Source organism: Tamandua tetradactyla, chromosome 4 (genome assembly GCF_023851605.1).
Source record: "Tamandua tetradactyla isolate mTamTet1 chromosome 4, mTamTet1.pri, whole genome shotgun sequence".
Taxonomy (NCBI): Eukaryota; Metazoa; Chordata; class Mammalia; order Pilosa; family Myrmecophagidae; genus Tamandua; species Tamandua tetradactyla.
The window spans coordinates 39,517,920-39,543,022 of NC_135330.1; the positions used below are offsets into that span (position 1 = coordinate 39,517,920).

Sequence of the window (25,103 nt, forward strand, 5' to 3'; positions counted from 1 at the left end):
TCAGCTGTCCAGTCCCCTTCCTCCCCACAGCCTTCCACTCTTTGGGGTGGGTTTTAGCCCTACAAGAGCACTCTGGAATAGAGGTTGCACTGACCACTGTAACTACCTGCTTTTCTATTTAAGAATATCTTAAAGGACTAGAAGCATTAAAGTGGTAGCTCCCTAAGGATAAGAAGTGGGTCTCATTTGGTTTAGTTTCCCCACAACTTAGCAAGTGCCTAAGACAGAACAGATGCTTGGTAGACTTGTAGAATGCATAAATGGTGCAAATAAGAGAACTTGGCTTAAAATACAGGCAAAAGTTTATAAAGGAAGGAGACACTATTGGGCAGGCTCCTATAGCAGAGGACTCGGCCATGATAGGAGGGGCTCAGGTCACTGTACAATCTTTGCAACTTTTCTCTAAGCTTGGAATATTTTTTAAATTAAAAACAAAACAAAACAAACAAACAAAAAGCTTGAAGCAGCCTAGCTGGTGCAATGCCAGAAAGCTGAACTAACAAAGATCCAGGGAAAGGAACTGCATGGCATACTAGAAAGAACCTGCAGTTCCAACCTGGACCAAATCCAAGGACTTCCTGTCAGTAGTAACTGACTTCAGACTAATCATTTAACTTTTCTGATCCTCAGTTTCCTCACTAATGAAACTTATTTGGGAAGTTAAAGAAAATATACATAGAATCCCTTGCATAGTGTTTGATATGTTGTATATGCTCTGTGATTGATGGTTTTTATTTGGGGTGAAGTTACCTATCTCTATTTCATCAAGGCCATTCATAAAGAAAGGATTTGGGGATGCTAAGACTGAAACTGAAAATGCAGAGCTTAATGGCTTGAGTCTTGCTTAAGCAAGCACGTTCCTTGGGTATAGCTGTCTCCAAGATAGGATAATTTCCAATATATTGATCCCGCTCCTTGTGATGTAAACTTGTTAAGGATTCTTGTGCATACTTATGTATCTAAATAACCTTTGCTGGCTTTTGAGCTATAATTACAGAATAAATCATTGAGTCAGTGGTATGGGTATAGCTGAATTCCTATACACATTTTTCCTGTTTGGAGGAAATCTTTTTTAAATCTTGTGGGTTTTTAAGAGCCCGCTTTTGTAAACCTTTTTAAAAATATTCATGAGGGCAATGGTGGCTCAATGGCAGAATTCTCACCTGCCATGCTCGTGACCCAGGTTCGATTCCCAGAGCCTGCCCATGCCAAAACACACACACACACACACACACACACACACACACATATATTCATGAGTATCAGCCTTAAAATACTTGAAACAAGAACCAAAAAAAGGTAGGAAGGGAGATCCCCCAAATCATAGAAATTGCAAGACTGGCTTTTTTCATTCATTTAACAATCTTGATTTGCACATATTATCTGGACCCAGAAATGAGCCAGGGGCCCTGGGAGGTGCATAATGAGAAATTAGAAAATAAGATCTTTTTGTCTTTCAGGAGCTTCTAATCTAGAAGCATAGCATTTTGAGTTGGAAGGAACCTTAAGGAGTATCTTCTCCAATTTATCCCTGTCTTTTCCATCTCCCATTTTGGAGAATCCTCTGTAGCAAGGAATGAGACACTTCCATTTTTACCAATCAGAAAGGAATTATGAGGCATGTGGTGTTCTATACATTTCTTGAACTTTTTATACTGAAGTATCTTGTTATTTGGGGGACAACTTATTCCTCTCTCTTTGAAATTCCATTGACTGGGGCATTTTCTGCCCCATTCCTGGAGCAGACACTTCTAGACTACCCTAAATTTAATCCCATTTCTCTAAACGGATTCAAAGAATACCAGAATATTTGAACTCAGATTCACAAAGCTAGTTGTTAGAGGTCTGGAGATGCTTAATTATACCTTGCTTCCCTTCTGAGACCTCAACAAATTGAAAATAGACATAAGGAGCCAGGTGAATATCATGGGTCAATAGTCACCTTATTAATGAGCTTAGTAATTCCCAATTGCAGGGTTTCTAGTAAACCAGTTTGAAATATATTTGCAACCCTTAAGACATCAAAAGAATCTGTAGCCAGACTATATAAATAATATTATTAACACAAACCAATAAAACCTATCAATTAAACGTCTGCATCTGTATCCTAGAAATTCTTTTACACATGTACAATAAAGTTCACTGCTGCATTCTGTGTTCGAAAGCAAAAAAGAAGGAAGCAACCTAAGTGCCAATCATTGAAAGAATGAATAAAATCTTCTGTGTTCTTGCAGTGGAATATTACACTCTGTAGCAGTTAAAAGGAATGAGCCACAATTATAGATATGAAATTAATAGAGAAACATGCCAAATGATAAATATTGTATGGTACCATATGAATTAAAATCACAAAACTCTACCATATACTGTTTATGGATATACCTTCAACAAATATTTATTAAGCACCTGCTGTTTACCAGGCACTGATACACACACACACATACATTAATATGGTATATTTGTGTGGGGTATGTTTATAAATGTGTATTTGTCTGTCATATCTTTAGGCATTCATTCATATGCATTTAATATGCCATATATGATATAGTATCAATATGTACAAATACTGAAGTATCAAAAATGAGCTGGAAGGACACATACCAAACCCATGATTATTTTCTCCTGTAGAAATGGAGGAAGGGGCGTTGGACTTGGGCAGCCATTTCATTTTCTGTAGGTGAGGGGATGGAGGGACTCTAGGAGCAAATATTACAAAATGTTACTAGTTCTCATGGGTGAGTGGTAGGATGTAATGTTTGTTGCATTCTTTATGCTTTTTTATCATTTTAATCTCCAAAATTAAGAGAAGCTTATGAAAACATAGGGATATGTCTATGCTAAAATGTCAAGAAGCAAAAGCAGATTATACAGTGGTCACTAGTCTTGGTGACACTTTCCACTGCATCCCTGCATGTGCAGTTTGGTGGAAGAAGCCTTTCAGGGAACACATGTGGGCATTGAGCTATGCTCAAAATCACTTGAAATGCTCCTGTCTTAGATTTCATTTGAAATCACTCCTCTGTCCAAGGACTCTAGCGGTCATGGTCACAGATGCAGCTGAACTGCCTGGCCTCTATTAATTGCTGTTGTCACTGGTCAGTTGAGCAGATTTGTGACAACCCTTAATTTAATCAGAGTCCCCACCAACTTAATCAATTCTGCTTGCCTTCGCCTCTCATGTGTCCTCTGGGTTCCCCTCAGTTGTCGTCTTCCCACAGTGCTCATTCCCAAGAAACATGTTAGATTAATCCGGCCAATGGAAGCCTCAGAATCCATGATGAAGTCCCATGGACCCTGCTTATCTTCCTGTGCTGGGCACAGCTCATCCACTCCGGCCAGGTCTCTGTGTTTTCTCCTCAACCCTAGGCCTGGGACATTCCACTCTCCACCTGGGCCTTCTCTTCCTTCTCTACTGCTAGTTCATTGCTCTCTGCTTTCTATGAGCAGGGATTTCCCATTACTCACAAATTGAGGCCCAAGGGCCAATTCCTGACCACCACCTTTGTATGCCCCACAAGCTAAGAAGGGTTTTTACATTTTTAAGTGGCTGAAAAAAGATCAAAAAAAGAATAATGTTTGTGACATGTGAAAATGATAAATTCAAATTTCAGCCTCTGCAAATAAAGTTGCATTAGAACACTGCCGTGTTCACTCGTTTACTTTTGTGGATGGCTGCTTTCACGCCTAACAGCGGCAGAGCTGAGTAGTTTCAAGGCAAGCATATGATCCTCAGACCAAGATATGCCCCGCCTGGCCCTTCACAGAAAAAGTTTGCTGAGCCGTGCTCTAGGCCAGTGGTTCAATGTGGCCTGTAGAAATTGTACACCCCAGGCCTTGGGCTCAAAACTGCATTTCTTTATCTTCACTTCCATTGGTGTCTGTTGGAAAATGCACTATGGAAGTCATCTAAGTGCCATCCTCAGATAAAACTTGAGAAACATCGACCTTAAAGCTTCTAAAAGATGCTCCTTTCTGTTGGTAGAATGGGCATTTGGGGTAAAATAAACACTTTGTGGTGGGGGGCGGGGGTGGTTAAAGCTGTTTATTTAATGCTTATTCTCTCTTGGAAATGAAAAGCCAATATGCTGTGATTGTTGTCACTGCTGTTATTATCCTGGCAGGTCTCCCTGTAAATGGTCAAAGAAACAGTCAGAGGCTGTCACACTCCCACGTCTCATTAAGAACGAGACCTTTTTCCAGCTGAAATAATAATGTGTGAGTCTAATTAGAATAAAGCTCGTTAGAGATGGAGACCGCTATTAAAGCCTCCATTGATTTTTCTAATGAAGTAAGCGGGGGGAGGAGACTTTAACATGGCGCCTAATTATTTTTGCTTTTCTTCGTCATTTCCTCAAAACTGTTGCTATAAATTGTTGTTGGGCTATAAAGGAAAATGCTGCTGAACAGTGCTCCCTGGTTGGAGGGGACACCTCCAGCCCCGAGGAAGAGATGGAAGGGTCTGCTTCCAACCCTGTAGCCCTACAGGAGAAGAGTTAATAAGCCCACAACCCCTGGAGAAGTCATTCATTCTACTGTTCCTACCTTTTTCACCCTCCTCCCCATCCCTTTATCCTGGATTCTAGCTAGTCATTCACAGATGCTCAAGCTGAGGAATGCTGTTTATTCTGCCCTGTCGTCCTAGGTTCAGGGACTAGGCTTAAGTGCCAGATCATCATAGAAATTTGAGCCTGAGGTTGCCTCTGGATGGTGATGCTTGGGGGGAAAGATCTTAGGGGGACAGAGGAGCAGGAAGACGGCCCATTAAACCTCTGCACCAAAATCCTGTTTGAGTAATCATGCTTCATGAATCAAGATACTCTTTGCCACTCAGAAAGCCCACAGTGCAGGAAAGAAGGCTGGGCAGGAGGGATATCGGTGAATCAAGAAACAGTGACTCTGGAAGCCTGAGGAGGTAGAGGAGTCGTGTAGAGGAAGCAAACAAGAGATGGAAGAATGAAAATAATACCCAGGCCAGAAACTCACAGAGGTTCCCAGTGTCATCCAGAGAGGGACAGAAGAAAATGGTGAATGCTTCAGTGGGTCATTCAGTCCGTCAACAAACAGCAAGAGCCTGGTTTGTGACAAGTGTAACAACACACCACACACTTACAGACAGAACTGAGCCTCATTAAAGCAAACTTCTATAATGAGGCTTCATCACAAAACTTTGTGTTTGCTTTCTCCAAACAAGAGAATGTTGACTGGAATATTCAGATATCTGACTCTGTAGTAATATTTGTGAGCATCTTCAATGTTAACAAAAGACTGGGTACAAGTTATCTGACTGGATCTGTGGAAACAGAAATATATATGACTGCATATGTGGTTTACACGGGTATTCTTTATAGAAATAAGATAATGAACAATTGAATTCTAGTACCCATTTCCCTTCCCTCTGCTTGCAACCTTGCTGGTCCCCACCTAAGTTCCAGGCTGTTTTGTAACTGGGACTGTGCTGTCCCCAGTCTCTGCTTATATGTTTGCTTAAAACATGTTCTTTATCAGTTGTATTGATAGAGAGCCACCTCTTCTGATGTAATCTGCAGAATGCTTACAATTTGCTTCACGTTTTAAAGTCCCAAGACACTTCTATAACCCCACTGAACAGCGTCCATCTTGACCCCACACACACACACCTCCAGCACTGCCGTCCTCCAAACACAGGGGTATTCATGACTGTATTAGTTAGGCTTCTCTAGAGAGACAGAATCAACAGAAAATATTCATAAATATAAAATTAATAAAAGTGTCTCACATAACCATGGAAACGTAGGTCCGAAATCCACAGGGCAGGCTGTGAAGCCGATGATTCCAGTGGAGGGTCTGGATGAACTCCACCGGAGAAGCTCACCGACCAAAGCAGGAAGAGAACCTGTCTCTTCTGAATCCTGCTTAAAAGGCTTCCGGTGATTAGATTAAGCATCACTCATTGCAGAAGATACTCCCCTTGGCCGATTACAAATGCAGTCAGCTGTGGATGTAGCCAACGCGATCACGATTTAATTCTATGAAATGTCTTCATAGCAAAAGACAGACCAGCACTTGCCCAACCAGACAAACAGGTACCACCACCTGGCCAAGTTGACACATGAACCTGACCATGACAGTGACCTTTGCCACGTGGGATACACAAGGATTCCATTAAACATCAAAGAAATAAGAATGGATAAGAGACATTCCCTGTCCAGCCCACTCTAGTAGGGAGGTGAGCCCGTAAGCTAAAGTGATTACCAAACATGATGTTGTGATGGAGAGTGCTGAGAGGCGAAAAGGCTGATGCTCCCAGGAGCAACTGGGGGAGCTTTCACTTGAAGATATGATACCAGAACGAGATCACAAAGACTATGTAGCCTAATAGAGAAGACTACAGAGTGGAGAACTCGGGAGTGGAACAATATATATGAAAACCTAGGGAGGGTACAAGGAGGACCGTCCTTGTTTGGGATGCAATGGTCGATTCGTCCAGTTATTTGTTTGCTAGTTTCTTTGGTAGTAGAGATTGTACATACCATACATTAGGTAACCAATTTTTCTTTGGGATATTGGACTGATTTTTTCTTCATGCCTAATAAAATGCTGCAAGGACAATATTCATCCATATCTTTTTTTAACTTTACAGAAGTACAATTTGCATCCCATAAAATTTACTCATCTTAAGTGTACAATTCAATAATTTTTAGTAAATTTAGTGACTTTTGCAATTATTACCATATTCCAGTTTTAGAACACTTCTCTCACTTCAGTAATACCCCTTGTGCCCACTTACAGACAGTCCCCATTCCCACCCCAGTCCCAGGGTTTCAATGCCTAAATTTATAAAAGGCATGTATTTGGGGTTTAATCTTCAATAGTGATTTCTATGATTGCTATAATAAAGGGAATGAACATTTTTATGACTCATGATACATATGACCAAATTGCTTTTCAAAGCAACCATGCTATTATACTGCTGTCAGCAATATATTAAGGCTCTATTTCATTGTACACTCTCAAGAATTGGGTATCACTATTTTTAAACTGTCTCATTACATTAATTAGTATTTCTTTTATTACTGAGTGAACCATTTTTCCATTTGCACATTTACTGGTTTTATTTTGTTTGGTATGAGCTTTAGATTGTGCCCTTTCCCTCTTATTGGGAATCTCCTATTGTTATGTTTATTTGTATGAGCTCACACAAACATTTATCGTTCATTATTTATCATTTATTTATTGTCTACTGCAGGTGTTTTCCCAAGTATGAAGTTTGCCTTTTTATGTTGCTTTATTTAAATTTGGGGGGCACACAAAGGTTTGTTTTTTCTGTTAATGTTAATCTTTTTCTTTATCTTTATGTTTTTGTTGTTGTTTTTGTTCCTTCAAGTCTTAGAGTTATCTCCTTTTCCAGAGCTTTCACAAAAGTTCGGTTTTATGTACTGTTATATTTTGATTCTCTTGGAATTTTTTTTTTTTTGGTATGAACTCCATTTGTCAGATATTTAATTCTTGTATGTCTTAGTCTATATTTTTGTGATATCTTATTCCATGCTGGTGACTTTTATTATGGGTAGTTTTTAAAGAACATGGAAGAATTGATGCATATCCAATGGAGAGAGACCTAGATGGAAACCATCTTATTTGAAAATAATGGAAGTAGGATGCTGCTGGTCTGTAAAGGCTTATCTTCTGGTTCCAAAGACCAAAACTAAGCCATTCTGTGAGAGTTACAAGGAGGCAAGATTTAGGCTCAACTGTTTAACAATTTCATAAGTTACTTGGAAAAGTATCTGACATATTCAAGCAGAAAAGAGAAAGAGAAAGTTCTCTATCCTTAGTATGGTAGATGGGGACCTGCCCTTCAGCAAATGAAAGATCAGACAGGAAAACCTCTAGGTCTTCTCAACTCCCAAATTTCAGAATTGTCTAGATATTTTTTAGTCACTCAGTATATTCCAGACAGTGCTCCAAGTCCTGGGAATGCAGTATGACTAAGACAATTTCTGTCCTTTCAGGGCTTCCATTCAAGGGGGAGGACAGTCAATAAAGAAATATTATATTAATAATGCTAGATAATAATAAGTAATATAAAGAAAAATGGAGCAAGGTATAAGGAGTGCTATTTATATCGGGTGTTCAGGGAAGACCTCTCTGATGAGGTGACATTTGAGCAGAGGTCTAGAAGATGGGAAGAAATTGATGGTTTGGGTGTTGGGGAGCTGGCCAGGAAGGAGGAAGGAAAGCACCCAGGCCCTCAGGTGGGAGCGCTTCCTGTTTGTTTGAGGACTTGTACACAACTGGCATTTCTAGATGTGGACCCAATATCTCAACTACATAGTTTATTAACTATTGGATATGTTGTTCTCAATTTTCAATATAAACTTGAAGTTATAATTGATTAAGCACCTACCATGGTACAAACTTGGCTAAATGCTTTATGTGTATTGCTTTTAATTCCCACTACGACTCCAAAAGTTAGGTATTATTGTCCCCATTTTACAGATTAGGAAGCTGATACTTAGTGCTTCTACCTCAGTTACTTAAATCCAGTCTTCTTCAAGGGGAAAATACTCATTCACAGCCATTTGCCATATTCTTAAGGTGTGTGCATTATACTAAATGCACGCTCATCTGGAAAAATGTATTAAAGACTTCAAGAAGAGAATCACACCCTAAATTGGGTGGACAGTCATGGACTATTTGTCTTTTTTAAACCTGAAGAGAAAGAGTACTTCAGGTCTTTTGGAGGAAGAGTTCTTTTTTTTATTTAAAGTCACTCTTTGAGCTGTTCCTCTTTAAATAAAAAGCAGAATTTAAAACCAGGATAATTTTTCCTTCACTATTTCTTAAACTCCTTAATTCTCAGCTTAGATAGTCAACAAACAAACAAAAATACTTTTACCATGGGACCCCAGAAATGGATGTTCTGAATTGATGTAAACTTCTCTAAATTTACAGGAAAATAATGCAGATAGCTGTAGAGAAGATGGAAGCGTGGAGACAGGGTAGGGCTTGGTCAGGAAAATTTTCGTAGGCAATTGCTCCTTACGGGCTTTTGAGTCTACACTAGAATATCCCTGTAGTTCTTTCAAACAATCCTTCCTTGTCAGCACCATCAGGCATTTCCATTCTTATAACTAGCTGGGGCCTCATGGGGAGCTTGCTCTCTGTAGCATTTAGTGTGCCCTTCTCACAAGAGTAGAATTATGCCTAACAGTCCCTAATTCTAACTGCGTAAAGAGTCTTCACAAAGACTTCCATTTTGTGGTCCTTTTAAGGGGAAAGGGCATGCTTCCACTGAGAGTGTGGCTGTAGAGCTTCCAAACCTTGCCCACTCCTACTTCCTGCCCCCATCAGCCCAAGGCTTCTAGATTTTCTTATTAACACAGTTCTTTAAAAATTTAAATGAGACCTGAAGTCACGTTGCAGAAGCGAGTTTCCTGTCCTGTCGGATGGGGCCAATGTGAAGACAGGGCTTCTATTTGTTGCTGAGATTTTAGTTTCGGCATCTACCCTTCAATAACAGAATTTGTCATCTTTTCCTTTCTTAGAGCTGCATTGGAGGGCCATGTGGTAGCTTCCTCTCGATGTGTTTTTGATTTCCAGGTTTTCTGTTACTAGAATCTTTGGTTCTCAGAGCTGCTGACAGAATGATAATTGTAAAAATGAAACTAATTTTACTTTAAATTTACTTACCACAAGGACTAGCTGTGTCTTCTTGGGCTTCCCTGAAGTTTCCTTACAAGTAACAGGGCACCACTTTTACCTTGCGGAGTTGTTACGAAAAGTAAATGAAATAATGTCTGCAAAGCAACTAATGCAGTTTTATTCCTCCTTCTCATCGTAAGTTCATGTAATAATTTCAGAGGAGCAAATGCTTGAGAAATGAAAATTGCAGCCTTGTTTTTACACAGAGGATTTACAGACACTTGTCCCTCAAATGGGGGCAGGCAGGCTTCCTTTGGTAGCAGTGAACTTGGAGGATCTGAGACACACCTTCTGCTGCATAACCCTGTAACTCATCTACAGGCCAGTTTGCACACGCATGCGTGTGTGTGTGTGTGTGTGTGTGTGTGTGTGTGTGTGTGTGTGTGTGTAGTCTGTCTGTCTGGGATTTCTTCTGAGTTCTGCCCTGTGGGCAAGGTGTCTTTTGCCCCCAACCTTGGCTTGCTGAGCTTTTGCTTTGATTCGAGGCCTCATTGAGACCTAAGAAGTAAAGGGACTTAGGTTTCTACCGTGGAAGCTTTATTCCCATATCTGGGGTTCCCAGTTCTCTAGGGGACAGGTAGCTGGGAGAAAGGGCTCCCTGACACCTGCCAGATCACAATGTCTGACCACAGTCCTCACTCACTCAACAGACACAGGAAGGAGCCCCCGATTCCCCTGCCAGGGGCTGAACAAACACAAGATTCGTAATAGTAACAATTACAATAATAGTAGCAGTTAAATAATAGTAATAATAGCAGCAGCTAACATTCATTATGTACCAGACACTATATTTTCCCCATTTAATCTTGATAGGAACCCTATGGGACGGAGACCATAATTATCCCCAGGAACCAAAGCCGGTAATTTGTCCAATGTCCCATGATAGTGGAAATGTCATACATTTTCACTCAGAATGTCCTCTTTCGTTTCCTAGTAAAACCTCCATAAAAACTCACAAGCCCAGACTTTACCCTCCAGTCTAACCCTGAGCCTCGTTTTGCAAGTATACTCTCATATCTGGTTGAGAATATTTAGATAACATCATTTTTATTTGTGCTGATACATCTGTGTATGTGTGTGTGTTGTGGATCCCTTGCTGGAGAATAAGCTCCCAGCAGAGAGTACTGTGAGGTTCTCCTTCTTTCTAACTCTACATCATGTGGCTCCCGAGTAGATTAGGCCTAGGCTGGGGTTGGCATCTTCTTGGGCACTGTCTCCAGGGAGACTGGTGATGGGGGTGATGGCTGGGAGTGCTCTCTTCTTCCCAGGAAGACTGGCTGCCTAGTTTCTCTGCCCAGGAGCAGCTGTATGCGGCAAGGAAAAGAAGCCTAGAGACGTCACTGGGCTCAGACACTCTGTAGGGGCTGAGAGTTGGCAATCTGAAATGGAAGACACCAGAACATGCTGATGTGTGAATCACATTAAAAAAGAACCAGCAACCTAGGGCCATTTGGTACGGGAGCAGCATCCCCTTCATGCTTTGACAGCCCTGAAGACTTCATTGTGTTGAAGCATTTTTTCATCTCTCTCCCTCTCACACACACACTCCCGACGTGTACAACTCTGCGCCAGGCACTCTTTAATCACTTTACTACGATTAACTCATTCATCTTCACTGAAACCCTGAGAACTGAGTACTACTGTTATCCCCATTTTACAGATGAGAAAATTGAGATACTGAGAGGTAACTTGCTCAAGATCCCACAGCTAGTAGGAAGCAGAGCCAGGATTAGCACCCATCATATGGCACCATAACGTACAATGACACTTAAATATTAGGACATTTGAAATGCTTCCCATATACAGGCAAAGTAAACACATTTGCAAAATAGTTCATGCAAAATTATTATTTTCTTTAAGTTTGGACACTTTTAAAAGTAAATACCAGCTATCCAGAAAATTCAGTCTTTTAAAGGAACATCCCCACTTCCCCAAACTGGAACATGTAGTGTGTATTTAAAAATTTTATTTGAACGATGAAAATATAAATAATATTTTACTTCTTGCAAAGCCCTTCAGTTATAGCATGGTCTCCTTAGAGGCTCGCAGCAATGCTGTTATGCAGGTTTGGCAGGTACTTTTATTCCTCTGTCAGACTACAGGCCAAGAAAGGTGTGTGCCTTGAACAGGACAACTCAGCTAGGTCAGATGTAGAGTCAAAGTCCTAGTTCCAACCAGGCCTTCACAGAGTTATGAAAGTATTTCATTCTCTCTCCACTAGCTTATAGAGTTCTTCAGCCTTCAAGTAGCCTGTTTTGTTAGCAAATTAAATAAAAGCATCTTTACCTTCCTTAGGCATCCCACACATGCCAAGCATAGTACTCAATGTCATACAGATTCAATGAATCCCTTGTTTGTTGTTTTTTTCATCCCTGTTTTAACTTAGAGTGGATTTAAAACTAAGGCATCCCTGGATTGTACCATCTCCCTTTGTAAAATTGTTAAGTTCTAGCTATGGGGAAAATGTAATCAGCCCCAGCTCTCACTGGAGAGGATGTGTTCATTCTTCCTGAATAGGTCTCCCGAATGGATTGTCCTTTTGGCAATGTCTTGGTGAGGAGCTGAGTCTTATCTGTGCCTAGCATAGGATAAGTTCTTATATAATCAATGCAAGGTTGATTATGCAACCAGCCAACACGTATTAAGAAGTGTCTACCTCATATCCATTAGTCACTGGTAAAGCATAGATTGTGTCTCAAGGAGACACCTACTGAGAAAATTTACTACAATTACTGTTACTTTCAGATCTGTTTGAATTTCTCATTCATATGTTGTTCTTTTCTCTTCCCAAGGGTCGGGATTACTGTTCGGAAGAAGAGGATATCACATAGCACCAATTGGACCACTCAAAACAGGAGCTACTACTGTGTAAATAGGTTACACCCCAGTTGAAATCTTTGCAAAGGTCGGTTCTCTGCAATGAGCAGCGCACTATAGCAAAAGAAGATCGTTCCATACCGTATGCCCCATTAAATTACAGTGTTTCTTAATGAACTTGCAAAGGAATATTGCTAAAAACAAACAAAAACTGTTAATCGAACTTTCTTTGTTGCTGCTAGTTAAAACTTGTTGCAACTTTTCACTTCTCTTGTGTCCAGGTATGCAGCAAAATTCTGCGGTTTCACCTTAAAGATACTGTTGGTTTTACAGATGCTCTCCAACCTATTTTCTATAAGATGAGGTAGTGGTGAACTCAGATATCCAACTTCTATTCTAGACAGGTTCCGCTTCTAAGACAAGTGTCTCCTTCCCTTTCTCCTTCCTCCGCATCTCTCCCGAGTGGTCCGGAGACGGATCGAGCCTTGCTTCTCACTGGCAGTGTTGAGCTTTGGAGATGGGATGGTTGCTATGGCAAGCCTTGTTTCTCTGCTAAGAAGAAGTAGAGAAGCTATTCTCGATTAAAAGCATGTTGTGACATGACTCCTGGGAGTGACACAGGAGCCAGCAGCAGGTTGTTTCATTTAACAGGTATTTTAATCAAGGATTAAACGTGCAACATTGGCTTTGCTCAGATGCAAATGGAAGTGTGATCACAATCAATTTGAATCCCTCTTCCCCACTTTTTTTTCTAAGAAAATAAACATTTTACTGTTTTTATGTATCCTTGTCTTCTACCATTCATCCAGCTCAGTGTTTTAAGAGAATCCTGGGTATGGAAGTTGAGCCTTCCTTTGCAGTGACACTGATAATTGGCCTAAATGGCTTCTTAACTCTTCCATTAATAATCTAGCAAGCATCAGCAGGGCTTGAAGTGATCAGAAGAGATGAGGGGACATCCCGTGACATTTTAGAAGAGCTTGAAACTGCCCTGGTAGCTTTCATTTTATTGGCAAATAAACCATCCCTTTTCCCTATTTCTTCCCTTCAGAATGCTACATGGTCCTTGCCACTTCCTTTTTCTCTTCTTCCAGCCCTGGATGATACAGCGAAAGTGTTTGCCTGCTAGAGAATGTAATACATGTACACTGGTGATGATATTTGGAGATGCAAAAGCCAAAAGCACTTGGGCAGTCATGGAGAATGTTGACTGAGTGTTCTGTAGAGTTTATTTTTCCATATTATATGAAGAGAATGATCTCTTCTCAAAGAGAGGTAATATTTTTAACAGAAATTGTCACAAGTAAATCGTGATCAAAAGGAAAAAATAACTTTTGTATTTTTTTAACAAGTCTGATAGATTTGATGAGGGTTCTCTTTGTTACTTTCGGGGGAGAGTACCATATTAAATGGCATGCCACTGGTCTAGGTTTGGGTTTGTCTCCAGAAAAACAAACAACCATACAAAAAAACCATATAGGAGCACTGTCTGTGTATGTCTTTGAGGATTTCGGATTTGAAGGGCCACACTGCCTCCCTCCAGTGGTGGTTACTTAGATGCTCCAGGTAGTCAAGAGATCACCTGCCACAGAATAGAGTAAGGAGCTAAATGTGTCCTTGCTGAAAAGATGAGCCATAACTTCAAAATCCATCCACATAACTGATGGCACTCCTGATGTGCTAACAAGGTGACATCTCCTGTTGGACAAGGGGCAGCAAAAGTGACAGCAAGTGAATTCACTCAAGTGCTTTAGAAAATGGACTCAAATGTAGCAACAAAAGTCCTTAGTACTTTCAGCCAGCAGCAGCTATTTTGGGGAGCAGCTGTGGTTGTTACATAAATAGAGATGCAGCCAACATTTAAGGCCTTTTATCCTGCTTCAAGCAGAAAAATGCAGGGAGAGTCAAGTAGCCTAGCATTTAAAGGTCCCTCCCCATGTTACGGTTTTTGGCCAAGTGACTAAAATAGTTTTCCCCCCAACTGTAAAACAAACTGCTAAGCCCCACCTCAAACTTGCTCACTAAGGACTTTGTTCATTTTAATGTGGATGACCTTTTTTCCCCTGGGATTTCTTGTACTTATCAAGCAAGAATGAAGCAAACCCTATACGTCTTCCATTTGACAACGCTACTTGAGCTTCAGCGTCTTCCCAGAAAATCACCACTTTCTATCCGGAGATGAAACAAACTCATACCATTTTTATTACAGTCACATTTAACATTTTGCTGTGTTACATGTGTACACAGAACCAAGTGTTTTCTCGGGAACCTGATTTTCGAGGGTTTAATAAAACCAGAAGTGTTGTTCCTGTGAGCCTCTGGCTTTTCACCTGGAGTCCTGTCTCCAGTGTTTAGTCCTGGATACATCTTTGATGTGCAAAAGTGATTTCATCTTCAGGCACATTTGGTACATCTAGAGATAGATCCGATAAATGGGGTGATTGAGCAGATTGGCATGGAATGTTTATGTCAGCAACACTCAAAACTGTGCTTTCCATGTGTCGGTGTTAATCATAAAATTGTCAAGTGACTTGTATTTGTACTTTATTTTTTTATGCCTTCTGAAAGGATCTAAAGCAAAAAATAGTCCGCCTTTTTTTTTCTGCATATCCAAGTATGGAGCAGATTGTTTCAGATACAGTGAAAAGAAAACCCCAGTGTATGTGCTGGTGGATTTTGGTGGCTGTTGTCTCTGGAGGACTCAGGATGGAGGGAGAAATGTGAGAAACGGACCAAGATGCTTGTAGCAGCCAGTTGGTAGGAGGGCTGCTGCTTGCCGGGTGCAATTCAGAAGTGCGGCTTCCAGCGGCCAGGGGGCAGGGCGGGACTGCCGGCAAGATTTACAGCTGGATTACACACGCCTTATGCACTCTCAAATTGCAGAGTTGTAAAAGTTCAGCGGTGTGTACACAGCTTTCTTTTGCTTGGCAAGGATTCAGGATCACGGAGTCCTGCCCTCACAATTGAATCCGTGTTTGTCACTGGCAGAAAACCTTACAAGAAGCTTTTACCTCAGTGCTGCCTCTGAGCCCGGGACAGAGCTGTGAGCAGAGAGTGGGGCTGTGGTCTATTGAAGGACAAAGGAGGTACCCAGTCCCCAGTTGGGAAAACTAGGTCAACCCCCAGAAAAGGCAGATGCCACCCCAAGCAGCCTGCTGGGAAGCACGTCCCTCCCCAGGGCCCGAGGCAAGGCATTGATGACTCGAATAAGAATTGACCTGACCGAGAGGAGCAGCCGCGGTTCTGCAGCTCCCCGCACTGGGCCGGGCTTCCGCCGCTGCGGCCAGGAAGCACCTTCGCGTGCGGGACTGCCCGAGGGCCGCGCTGTTATCACACGTCACCCTGGCCGGCCTGGGGAGCATGCCCCGGCCTGCAGGCGCGCACTGCCCGGTTCCATTCATGACCATCCCGGCGTTTGAGCGATGACTCTGCCCTCCTCCCAACCGCATCAGCACTCCCTCTCTCCTGGGGTCAGATTCTCCCGTGGGCCAGGGTCAACCTGCTAAGACCCGAGGTGATACCTCCTACGAATTTTACCTCTGTAGCCTGTGATACGAGTTGGCCTGTTGACGAGAAGTCCTCCTTAGACACTGGACAAGAATTTAAAAGAGTGCCCCAGTTCTACTTGTTCTGGAAAGGAAACTTGGTTAAATATGTTGGTTTTTGTTGGAAGAAAAATTGACAAATTCTTAAGCCAGGAAAATACTGACTCTGAGTCTTGGGCTCTAAGACTGATGGATTCTGTAGAAAGGCAAAACCATTGGTATTCAAGGTTGTCTCCCTTTCCCTCATACTTCCCCCCTCTTCCCTCCCCCCCACCAAAAAGTATTAGATTGCACTCTATAATTTTACATGAAACTTGCCTTCCATGCTTTTCTCTCTGAAAGGCATCCTCAGAGCTTTATTTCTTTGTGCCTCTCGAAAATTGGACTTTTTGCTAAGTTACGTAAAACCCAAACAGAAAAATAAGGTGAGAGTGTGTATTTAAGGATGGGGGGACAGGGTGAGAACACACATTTTAAAGTGTAGTGAAAAGGTGGTTTGAAGCAGGAACTTTGGGTTTACGACGTTTTAGGTGGTTTACAAAACCCTAGTGTGCCCGTGTAAAGTGAGAGAGACAGTTGGCTTTCATCCTGCAGATATCCCTGCAATAAGCCTTTTGGAATTTTATGAACGAGGTCTATGAATTGCCTTTTGCCAGTGAATGGACATATTTTTCCAAGGGGGAAAAATGTCCTTGACTTGAGCAGTCACCTTTTATGTATGTCTCTGGAAAAGGGTCAAAAGCTGTGGTACAAAATGAGGATTGTGGGTGAATATATTTAATTTTGTCACAAACTTTAGGATTTACTAGCTATGCTGTTTTTCAGATGATTCCTATACTTTATCTAATCTTAGGGGAAGAGGGAAAAGGAACTAATGTTTATTATTTACTCACTATGTGCCAGATGCTGTGCTAAGCATTTTATGTTTGCTTTATGTAATCCTCACAATAATTCTGTGAAGTGAGCCTATTTCTCCCATGTTCTAAGAAATGTATCTTCAGTGTAGAATGCATCTATCCAACTTAACTGCCTATGTTGAAAGAAGGAAAATGTCATTTAAATATTTTCCAGGTTATTACTATGCCCTTGGCAACACTGTGAAAACAATCTTCTGGGGGCATCTCCTTCCAGAATCTATCTTTGGGTCATGGCCAGTCTGGCTTCCTCTTGGGAAATATTTTGCTTGGCCATCCTGTCTCTGATGAGCTACATATAAACTAGAAGAAGCCACTGGCTAACAGGAGGGCTGCAGTGTCCAGAAGGAAAGGGCTCTGGAAATATAGATACGTGTCCCTCCCCTTGGAATCCTTTTGGCATTTGGATAAAGGAAACTGGTACTTCTGCAGTTACATACCAGATGCAGCCAGCACCTGCTTTTGGGTGCTGTGATATCTCTCCTGGCATCCCAAAGCTTGTGTTATCACAGTCTGCATCTGTGACCTTCCAAAGCCTTAACCTTGAAGAGAGGTTTGGGAGCATCTCTCTTGGAAAGAGTCATGGAAGATAGTGCCTGGACCATTGACTTGTGTTGAATCTTCACATCACCACTGCCTGTTTCTTGTGGGCTAGGGTTTGATGTCTCTTTTTTTGATCTTTGGGCTGGCGATCCATATTTTTCAGGCTGGCTTAATCACTGAAACTGGATAATGAATTTCTTTCATGACCTTCAGTGTTTTGAATATAGTGATTTGGATAGTCTTTTAAATAACTTGTCCCAAGGTTAGAAGAGCACAAGAACTCCCCAGCAGTCCTCTCCTTGCTTCCTAAGGCACATCTTCTATAGAAGATGACTCACATCTCCATAGCAACTGTTAAAGGTGCTGCTTGCAGGGGTTCCCGCCCTCACCCTCACTGACTTAGCTTGAAAGAATCAAAAGAATTTCCTTGTATAAATGGGGCACCAAGTCCAGTTTTCCTATGAGAACTTCCCCAAATCCTGCCTTTTTCTAACCTGACAGCTGCCAAATTCCTTCAAGATGATGTGGAAAATGACTCTTGTCTCTTGGAAGCCAGAGAATTGCTTTAATTCAACAAGAGTCATCCCTCAACAGAAGGCCTCATTCTGTTATTGCCTGCTTTCTCTGCCCTGAATTTTCCCTTCTTCCCTTCCCAGACATTATTTTTAGCCCAGAGCTTTGAACTTGGTTAAGTAAAACTTGGAGGCAGTAAAAAGAATACCATAATCCCAGCCAGAACTGCCTTAGTGTCCCTTGGGTGAAAAACAGCTCTAGAACCTTGATGGGGGACAGCTTGGCTTGGACTGAGAAGTGATAGAACAGCTCCTGGATTCCTGGCATTTCCGTCTAGGCCTACGGGGGCTGTTTTCTTTTGACAGTCAAATGAGCAATGGAAGTTTCACAACAGATTTTAAGCCAACTTTTCCATTCAAGGCAAAATGCAAATTCATAAAAATGTGTATCTACTTTCCTGGTGTAGACCCAGGCAGCTGCCTTATTAGTTCCCTAAATTTGAATCCATTTCTTTAACATACACTTACACACATACACAAAGATACATGGAGAAGGAAAATATAACTACTTTGTCATTTAAATACTTCAAGAAGAGCTTAGATTTTGCTTTCCTGTAGTCTCAAAGATAAGGTCCAGGAAAGTACTAGTGTAATTATCATGATACAGAAACAGGAGGTGCTAATGAGAAAGTTTGAGCTGAGGCTCAAATGGGAGGATCAAGGTCTGCCGGGCATCTCGCCTTCCCTCCCCCCATGCCAGGGTGCCCTGCGTTGAGCCTGTTTGACCCTGCTTCATCCGGGCCTCTGGCCTGGGTACGGTGGCTGGCATCCTTTTCCAGCCCCAGGTGCCTATGGACATGTCCCTTGGGATATGTGCCAGGTACGGTCATATAGAGCCACAGCGTTTCTCGCTCACTCCTGCTTATCCTTGTGGACTTGACTGTGCCATTTTAGCACCTCCACAAGGATACTGCAACATCAGTGTACAGAGCTGGAGCCCCTTGACCTTCTTGGTTGGCCCAGGTATAGCATTTTTATATCCTTCGAGATGAGCTTTCCCATCTCGAAGACTCATTCATTGAACAAATCTTTTAATGGGCACCCAGTACACTCCGGGCGGTGAGGTCATCATCCGCAATACAGAGTTAAACCGAGCACAGCTCCTCAAGGAGCCTCCTGTTACAGGGGAAGCAGCATGGAAGTGCTACTCTAGGCATTGTAAGGATAAGCTCTGGGTGCATCGTAGAGTGGCTTTGGAGAGACTCGGGGGGCTTTCCTGAAAGAGGGGACATCAAAGCCCAAGTTTGTCAGGTAGAGTGTTGCAGAGGGGACAGCACAGGACTCTTCTCAAAGTGGGGGGGAGTATGCTGTCCATCCAGGCCCTGCAGGCAGTAAAGAGGCTGGAGCTCATAGTTGAGGAAGGAGGAGAGAAGAGCAAGGAGTGAGGACCGGACAGTCAGCCGGGCTTCGCTGTGGGTTCTAAACCAGAGTTTAGGCAAAGCTTTGCCCTTCTCAGCCCACTGCTTATGCAGAGGTAAGCGTCATCTCCTCAGGGCCAGGATTTCACTCCTTACTGGGTAGACGCAAAGTGCTGCTGGCTGAGATGACTCAGTCTGTCGCATGCCCTCTCCCCAGCCCAGCACCAGACCCCTCTCTTCCTTTGGCCATAAACTGTTTGAATTCAAGGGCTTTAACCTGGGTTGGGTCTAGTTTGGAGACATAAAGGGGACAACTTCCAGGTCATCCTCACCTGTCTTCAGAGCCGCTGAGATTAAAAATACCTCCTGGGAGGAGGCTGGCCTAGACCCAGGGGAGAGGTTACACCCTGAAATAAATACATGGGAAGCAGCAGAGGGCTTCCCTAGGGTGTGAGGCTTTCATTTGAACCAAAGGTAGCTGCCCTTTGACAGCACTTCAAGTTAGGTGGCCCTCAGAGGCTAAGCCTCTGCTGTGTGCAGAGTGCAGAACTGAGTGGTGCCAGAGAAGGGGAGATTTGTAAAAAATTTAAAAGCACACATGAAATATACACAAATGAGAATACCTGCAAATCTAGAAGGCTGCCTGGGCCTCGGGCTGGGAGATTTGTAAAAAAATATAAAAGCACACATGAAATATACATAAATGAGAATACCTGCAAACCTAGAAGGCTGCCTGGGCCTTGGGCTGGGCGTGTGTCCAGTGGGGTGCTGGGGAGAGGGGTGCCAGGAATTCGATGGGCTTGAGCCTGGGAAGACATAGATAAGTAGAGTCCCTTTACAGAGACAATGTGCAGTGCCTTTCAGGTTTCCCAAAGAACCTAATCAGAGTTTAGACCATTGGGTTTTTTTTTTCTTTTTCTGTTCCCTCGAAAACTAATTAGGAAACTTTCTAAGGAGGAAGAAAAAGATTTTGATGCATCAAAATACTACCTGTAAGCTGTTGTAGTTTCCATAGACCCAAGGAAAGGATCAAACAAGGTAACATAAGCCCCTGAAAGGTTGGAGAAATTTGGGATTGAAGGTAGTTTTCCTAGCAGAGTCACTCTGGTCCTGTGTTCTGGTACTCCAAAAGGCCCTCACTGCCCCTCGGGACTGACCCGCTCCCCTCTTGACCTTCTGTCCTGGGTGCAGCCTGGTATGGTCAACAGTAGCACTGGTCTTCTGGACCCATGGACATATTTTAGCTCAGATACCTACTCTTTTCCTAGATACTGCTCTGGTTCCTCACTGAGGAATTTCTGGTTCTGTCTTTTGGCTCCCAATTTAAAATCTCACAGACTAGGTGTTTCCTGGAGCCTTGTTTCCTGGAGCCTTGGCCTGTGGCAGTCCTCATGCTAGAAACCAATGAAACATTTAGCCTCACACACACTTACTTTAAAATTAGGGCCCTGGAAGCCCCCCTTAGGCACCTGTGGTTGAGGAGTATAGGCACATTTTGCCTTCAGGCATTCCCCCACCTTTTCTGCCCAGACCCCTTTCCCTCTCCTGGCCACTCCCACAGTTCGTGACCCCCGCCCCCATCAGGATTTCTTTACCCCTTGCTCAATTCCGGTCAGCTCATCACCACGAAAGAATCGAAGACACCCAAGGATATTTACATTTTATTTAGGGACAAGGTCTTATATTCTAGGAAAATCTAATGGCAGGATTACAAGGCATCCATTCCCCAGTCAGGTCGAAGAGGTAGGTCTCTTGAGGCATCGCACTTCTTGGCACAAGCAAAAGCTTCTTCTGGTGAGCACGTGAGCCCAAAAGTCCAGCCTCCCTCATTGTCCTGCCTATGTGTGAATTCCGTAAAGCAGTGGGCTCCAGTCTGTTCTGATCGTGCACAACTATCTGTAAAATCTTCGTGAGATGCACCCCCTATAACAACCCGGGTATGTTTTTATTTATTTATTTATTTATTTATTTCATATATTTGCATACCCCTGCACTAATATATTAGGTACATCATAAAGAGTATACAACATAGAAATCTTGAAAGCATAAGAGACAAAATATGACAGGCAGAGGTTCTGGTATTTTCTCTCTCGACCCCCGAAGGGGGGTTGTCCCTGTTATGTGCACACCCCACTTTGGATATCACTGCTTTAGAGCAAATCAGCACACCTCGATGGCGTCCCAAACCCCTGTGCCTGCACTTGGCCCACAAGGTAGTAAGGCAACATCCCCAGGAACTTCTACTGCTGGAGACAGGCAAGGAAAATCACCCACAACATAAATTTAAATAATTCGAAACCTTGCCAGGGGAGCGATCCCTAGAGAGCAGAAGCTACACATGCCACAAAAAGGGCAGGGCATGGTGTACAGAGCAGGGGGTTGTCCATCTAGGAGGACGGCCCATCTTCCCTCCCTCAGTCTGCACTAAAGGGTGTTTTGCCATGTCTCCAGCTCTCTCGTGATTTGAATTCTATGAACCGTCTAAGCGCTTCAGCAGTCCTACTTCCCATGGCACCAGTGGGCCACATAGCTTGAATATTATTTTTGGTTTGACTGCCAAGATGTTATGATGATTCTGTTCCATTTTGAGAAGGGTCTGAGAAAGTGTACAGGTCTAATTATATATACATATTTATACATGTGTATTTTTGTTTATTGTTACATTTTGACATTGAACTTTCTATTAAATAATTTTTAACAGTTGGCCTGGCTCTGTTCTTTTTTTTTTTTTTATTAATTAAAAAAAAATTAACAAAACATTTAGAAATCATTCCATTCTACATGTACAATCAGTAATTCTTGATATCATCACATAGTTGCATATTCATCATTTCTTAGTACATTTGCATCGATTTAGAAAAAGAAATAAAAAGACAACAGAATAAGAATTAAAACGATAATAGAGAGGAAAAAAAAAAACCTATACCTCACATGCAGCTTCATTCAATATTTTAACATAATTGCATTACAATTAGGTAGTATTGTGCTGTCCATTTCTGAGTTTTTATATCCAGTCCTGTTGCACAGTCTGTATCCCTTCAGCTCCAAATACCCCTTCTCTTTTTTTTTTTTTTTAATTAACGGAAAAAAGAAAGAAATTAACCTAACATTTAGAAATCATACCATTCTACATTTGCAATCAGTAATTCTTAACACCATCACATAGATGCATGATCATCGTTTCTTAGTACATTTGCATCGGTTTAGAAGAACTAGCAACACAACCGAAAAAGATATAGAATGTTAATATAGAGAAAAAAATAAAAGTAATAATAGTAAAAACAAAACAAAACAAAAACCTATAGCTCAGATGCAGCTTCATTCAGTGTTTTAACATGATTACTTTACAATTAGGTATTATTGTGCTGTCCATTTTTGAGTTTTTGTATCTAGTCCTGTTGCACAGTCTGTATCCCTTCAGCTCCAATTGCCCATTATCTTACCCTGTTTCTACCTTCTCCTGGACTCTGTTACCAATGACATACTCCAAATTTATTCTCGAATGTTCGTTCACATCATTGGGACCATACAGTATTTGTCTTTTAGTTTTTGGCTAGACTCACTCAGCATAATGTTCTCTAGGTCCATCCATGTTATTACATGCTTCATAAGTTTATCCTGTCTTAAAGCTGCATAATATTCCATCGTATGTATATACCACAGTTTGTTTAGCCACTCTTCTGTTGATGGAGATTTTGGCTGTTTCCATCTCTTTGCAATTGTAAATAATGCTGCTATAAACATTGGTGTGCAAATGTCCATTTGTGTCTTTGCCCTTAAGTCCTTTGAGTAGATACCTAGCAATGGTATTGCTGGGTCGTATGGCAATTCTATATTCAGCTTTTTGAGGAACTGCCAAACTGCCTTCCACAGTGGTTGCACCATTTGACATTCCCACCAACAGTGGATAAGTGTGCCTCTTTCTCCGCATCCTCTCCAGCACTTGTCATTTTCTGTTTTGTTGATAATGGCCATTCTGGTGGGTGTGAGATGATATCTCATTGTGGTTTTGATTTGCATTTCTCTAATGGCCAGGGACATTGAGCATCTCTTCATGTGCCTTTTGGCCATTTGTATTTCCTCTTCTGATAGGTGTCTGTTCAAGTCTTTTTCCCATTTTGTAATTGGGTTGGCTGTCTTTTTGTTGTTGAGTTGAACAATCTCTTTATAAATTCTGGATACTAGACCTTTATCTGATATATCATTTCCAAATATTGTCTCCCATTGTGTAGGCTGTCTTTCTACTTTCTTGATGAAGTTCTTTGATGCACAAAAGTGTTTAATTTTGAGGAGCTCCCATTTATTTATTTCCTTCTTCAGTGTTCTTGCTTTAGGTTTAAGGTCCATAAAACCGCCTCCAGTTGTAAGATTCATAAGATATCTCCCTACATTTTCCTCTAACTGTTTTATGTTCTTAGACCTAATGTTTAGATCTTTGATCCATTTTGAGTTAACTTTTGTATAGGGTGTGAGAGATGGGTCTTTTTTCATTCTTTTGCATATGGATATCCAGTTCTCTAGGCACCATTTATTGAAGAGACTGTTCTGTCCCAGGTGAGTTGGCTTGACTGCCTTATCAAAGATCAAATGTTCATAGATGAGAGGGTCTATATCTGAGCACTCTATTCGATTCCATTGGTCGATATATCTATCTTTATGCCAATACCATGCTGTTTTGACCACTGTGGCTTCATAATATGCCTTAAAGTCAGGCAGCGCGAGACCTCCAGCTTCATTTTTTTTCCTCAAGATGTTTTTAGCAATTCGGGGCACCCTGCCCTTCCAGATAAATTTGCTTATTGGTTTTTCTATTTCTGAAAAATAAGTTGTTGGGATTTTGATTGGTATTGCATTGAATCTGTAAATCAGTTTAGGTAGGATTGACATCTTAACTATATTTAGTCTTCCAATCCATGAACACGGTATGCCCTTCCATCTATTTAGGTCTTCTGTGATTTCTTTTAACAGTTTCTTGTAGTTTTCTTTGTATAGGTCTTTTGTCTCTTTAGTTAAATTTATTCCTAGGTATTTTATTCTTTTAGTTGCAATTGTAAATGGGATTCGTTTCTTGATTTCCCCCTCAGCTTGTTCATTACTAGTGTATAGAAATGCTACAGATTTTTGAATGTTGATCTTGTAACCTGCTACTTTGCTGTACTCATTTATTAGCTCTAGTAGTTTTGTTGTGGATTTTTCCGGGTTTTTGACGTATAGTATCATATCATCTGCAAACAATGATAGTTTTACTTCTTCCTTTCCAATTTTGATGCCTTGTATTTCTTTTTCTTGTCTAATTGCTCTGGCTAGAACCTCCAACACAATGTTGAATAATAGTGGTGATAGTGGACATCCTTGTCTTGTTCCTGATCTTAGGGGGAAAGTTTTCAATTTTTCCCCATTGAGGATGATATTAGCTGTGGGTTTTTCATATATTCCCTCTATCATTTTAAGGAAGTTCCCTTGTATTCCTATCTTTTGAAGTGTTTTCAACAGGAAAGGATGTTGAATCTTGTCAGATGCCTTCTCTGCATCAATTGAGATGATCATGTGATTTTTCAGCTTTGATTTGTTGATATTGTGTATTACATTAATTGATTTTCTTATGTTGAACCATCCTTGCATACCTGGGATGAATCCTACTTGGTCATGATGTATAATTCTTTTAATGTG

General features: G+C 41.6%; 1 protein-coding gene across 3 annotated transcripts in view; it reads left to right on the top strand.

Annotated features, from left to right (window-relative positions):
• The window catches only part of C4H1orf21 (chromosome 4 C1orf21 homolog), a 171,096-nt gene extending 155,290 nt beyond the window's left edge, over nucleotides 1-15,806 (top strand). For all 3 annotated transcript variants that reach the window (XM_077157214.1, XM_077157212.1, XM_077157213.1), the window contains exon 6: nucleotides 12,477-15,806. In XM_077157214.1, the coding sequence (XP_077013329.1) occupies nucleotides 12,477-12,515 (39 nt within the window). In that variant the 3' untranslated portion in view covers nucleotides 12,516-15,806. The remainder of the gene's footprint in view (nucleotides 1-12,476) is intronic.
• Nucleotides 15,807-25,103: the final 9,297 nt, after the last annotated feature.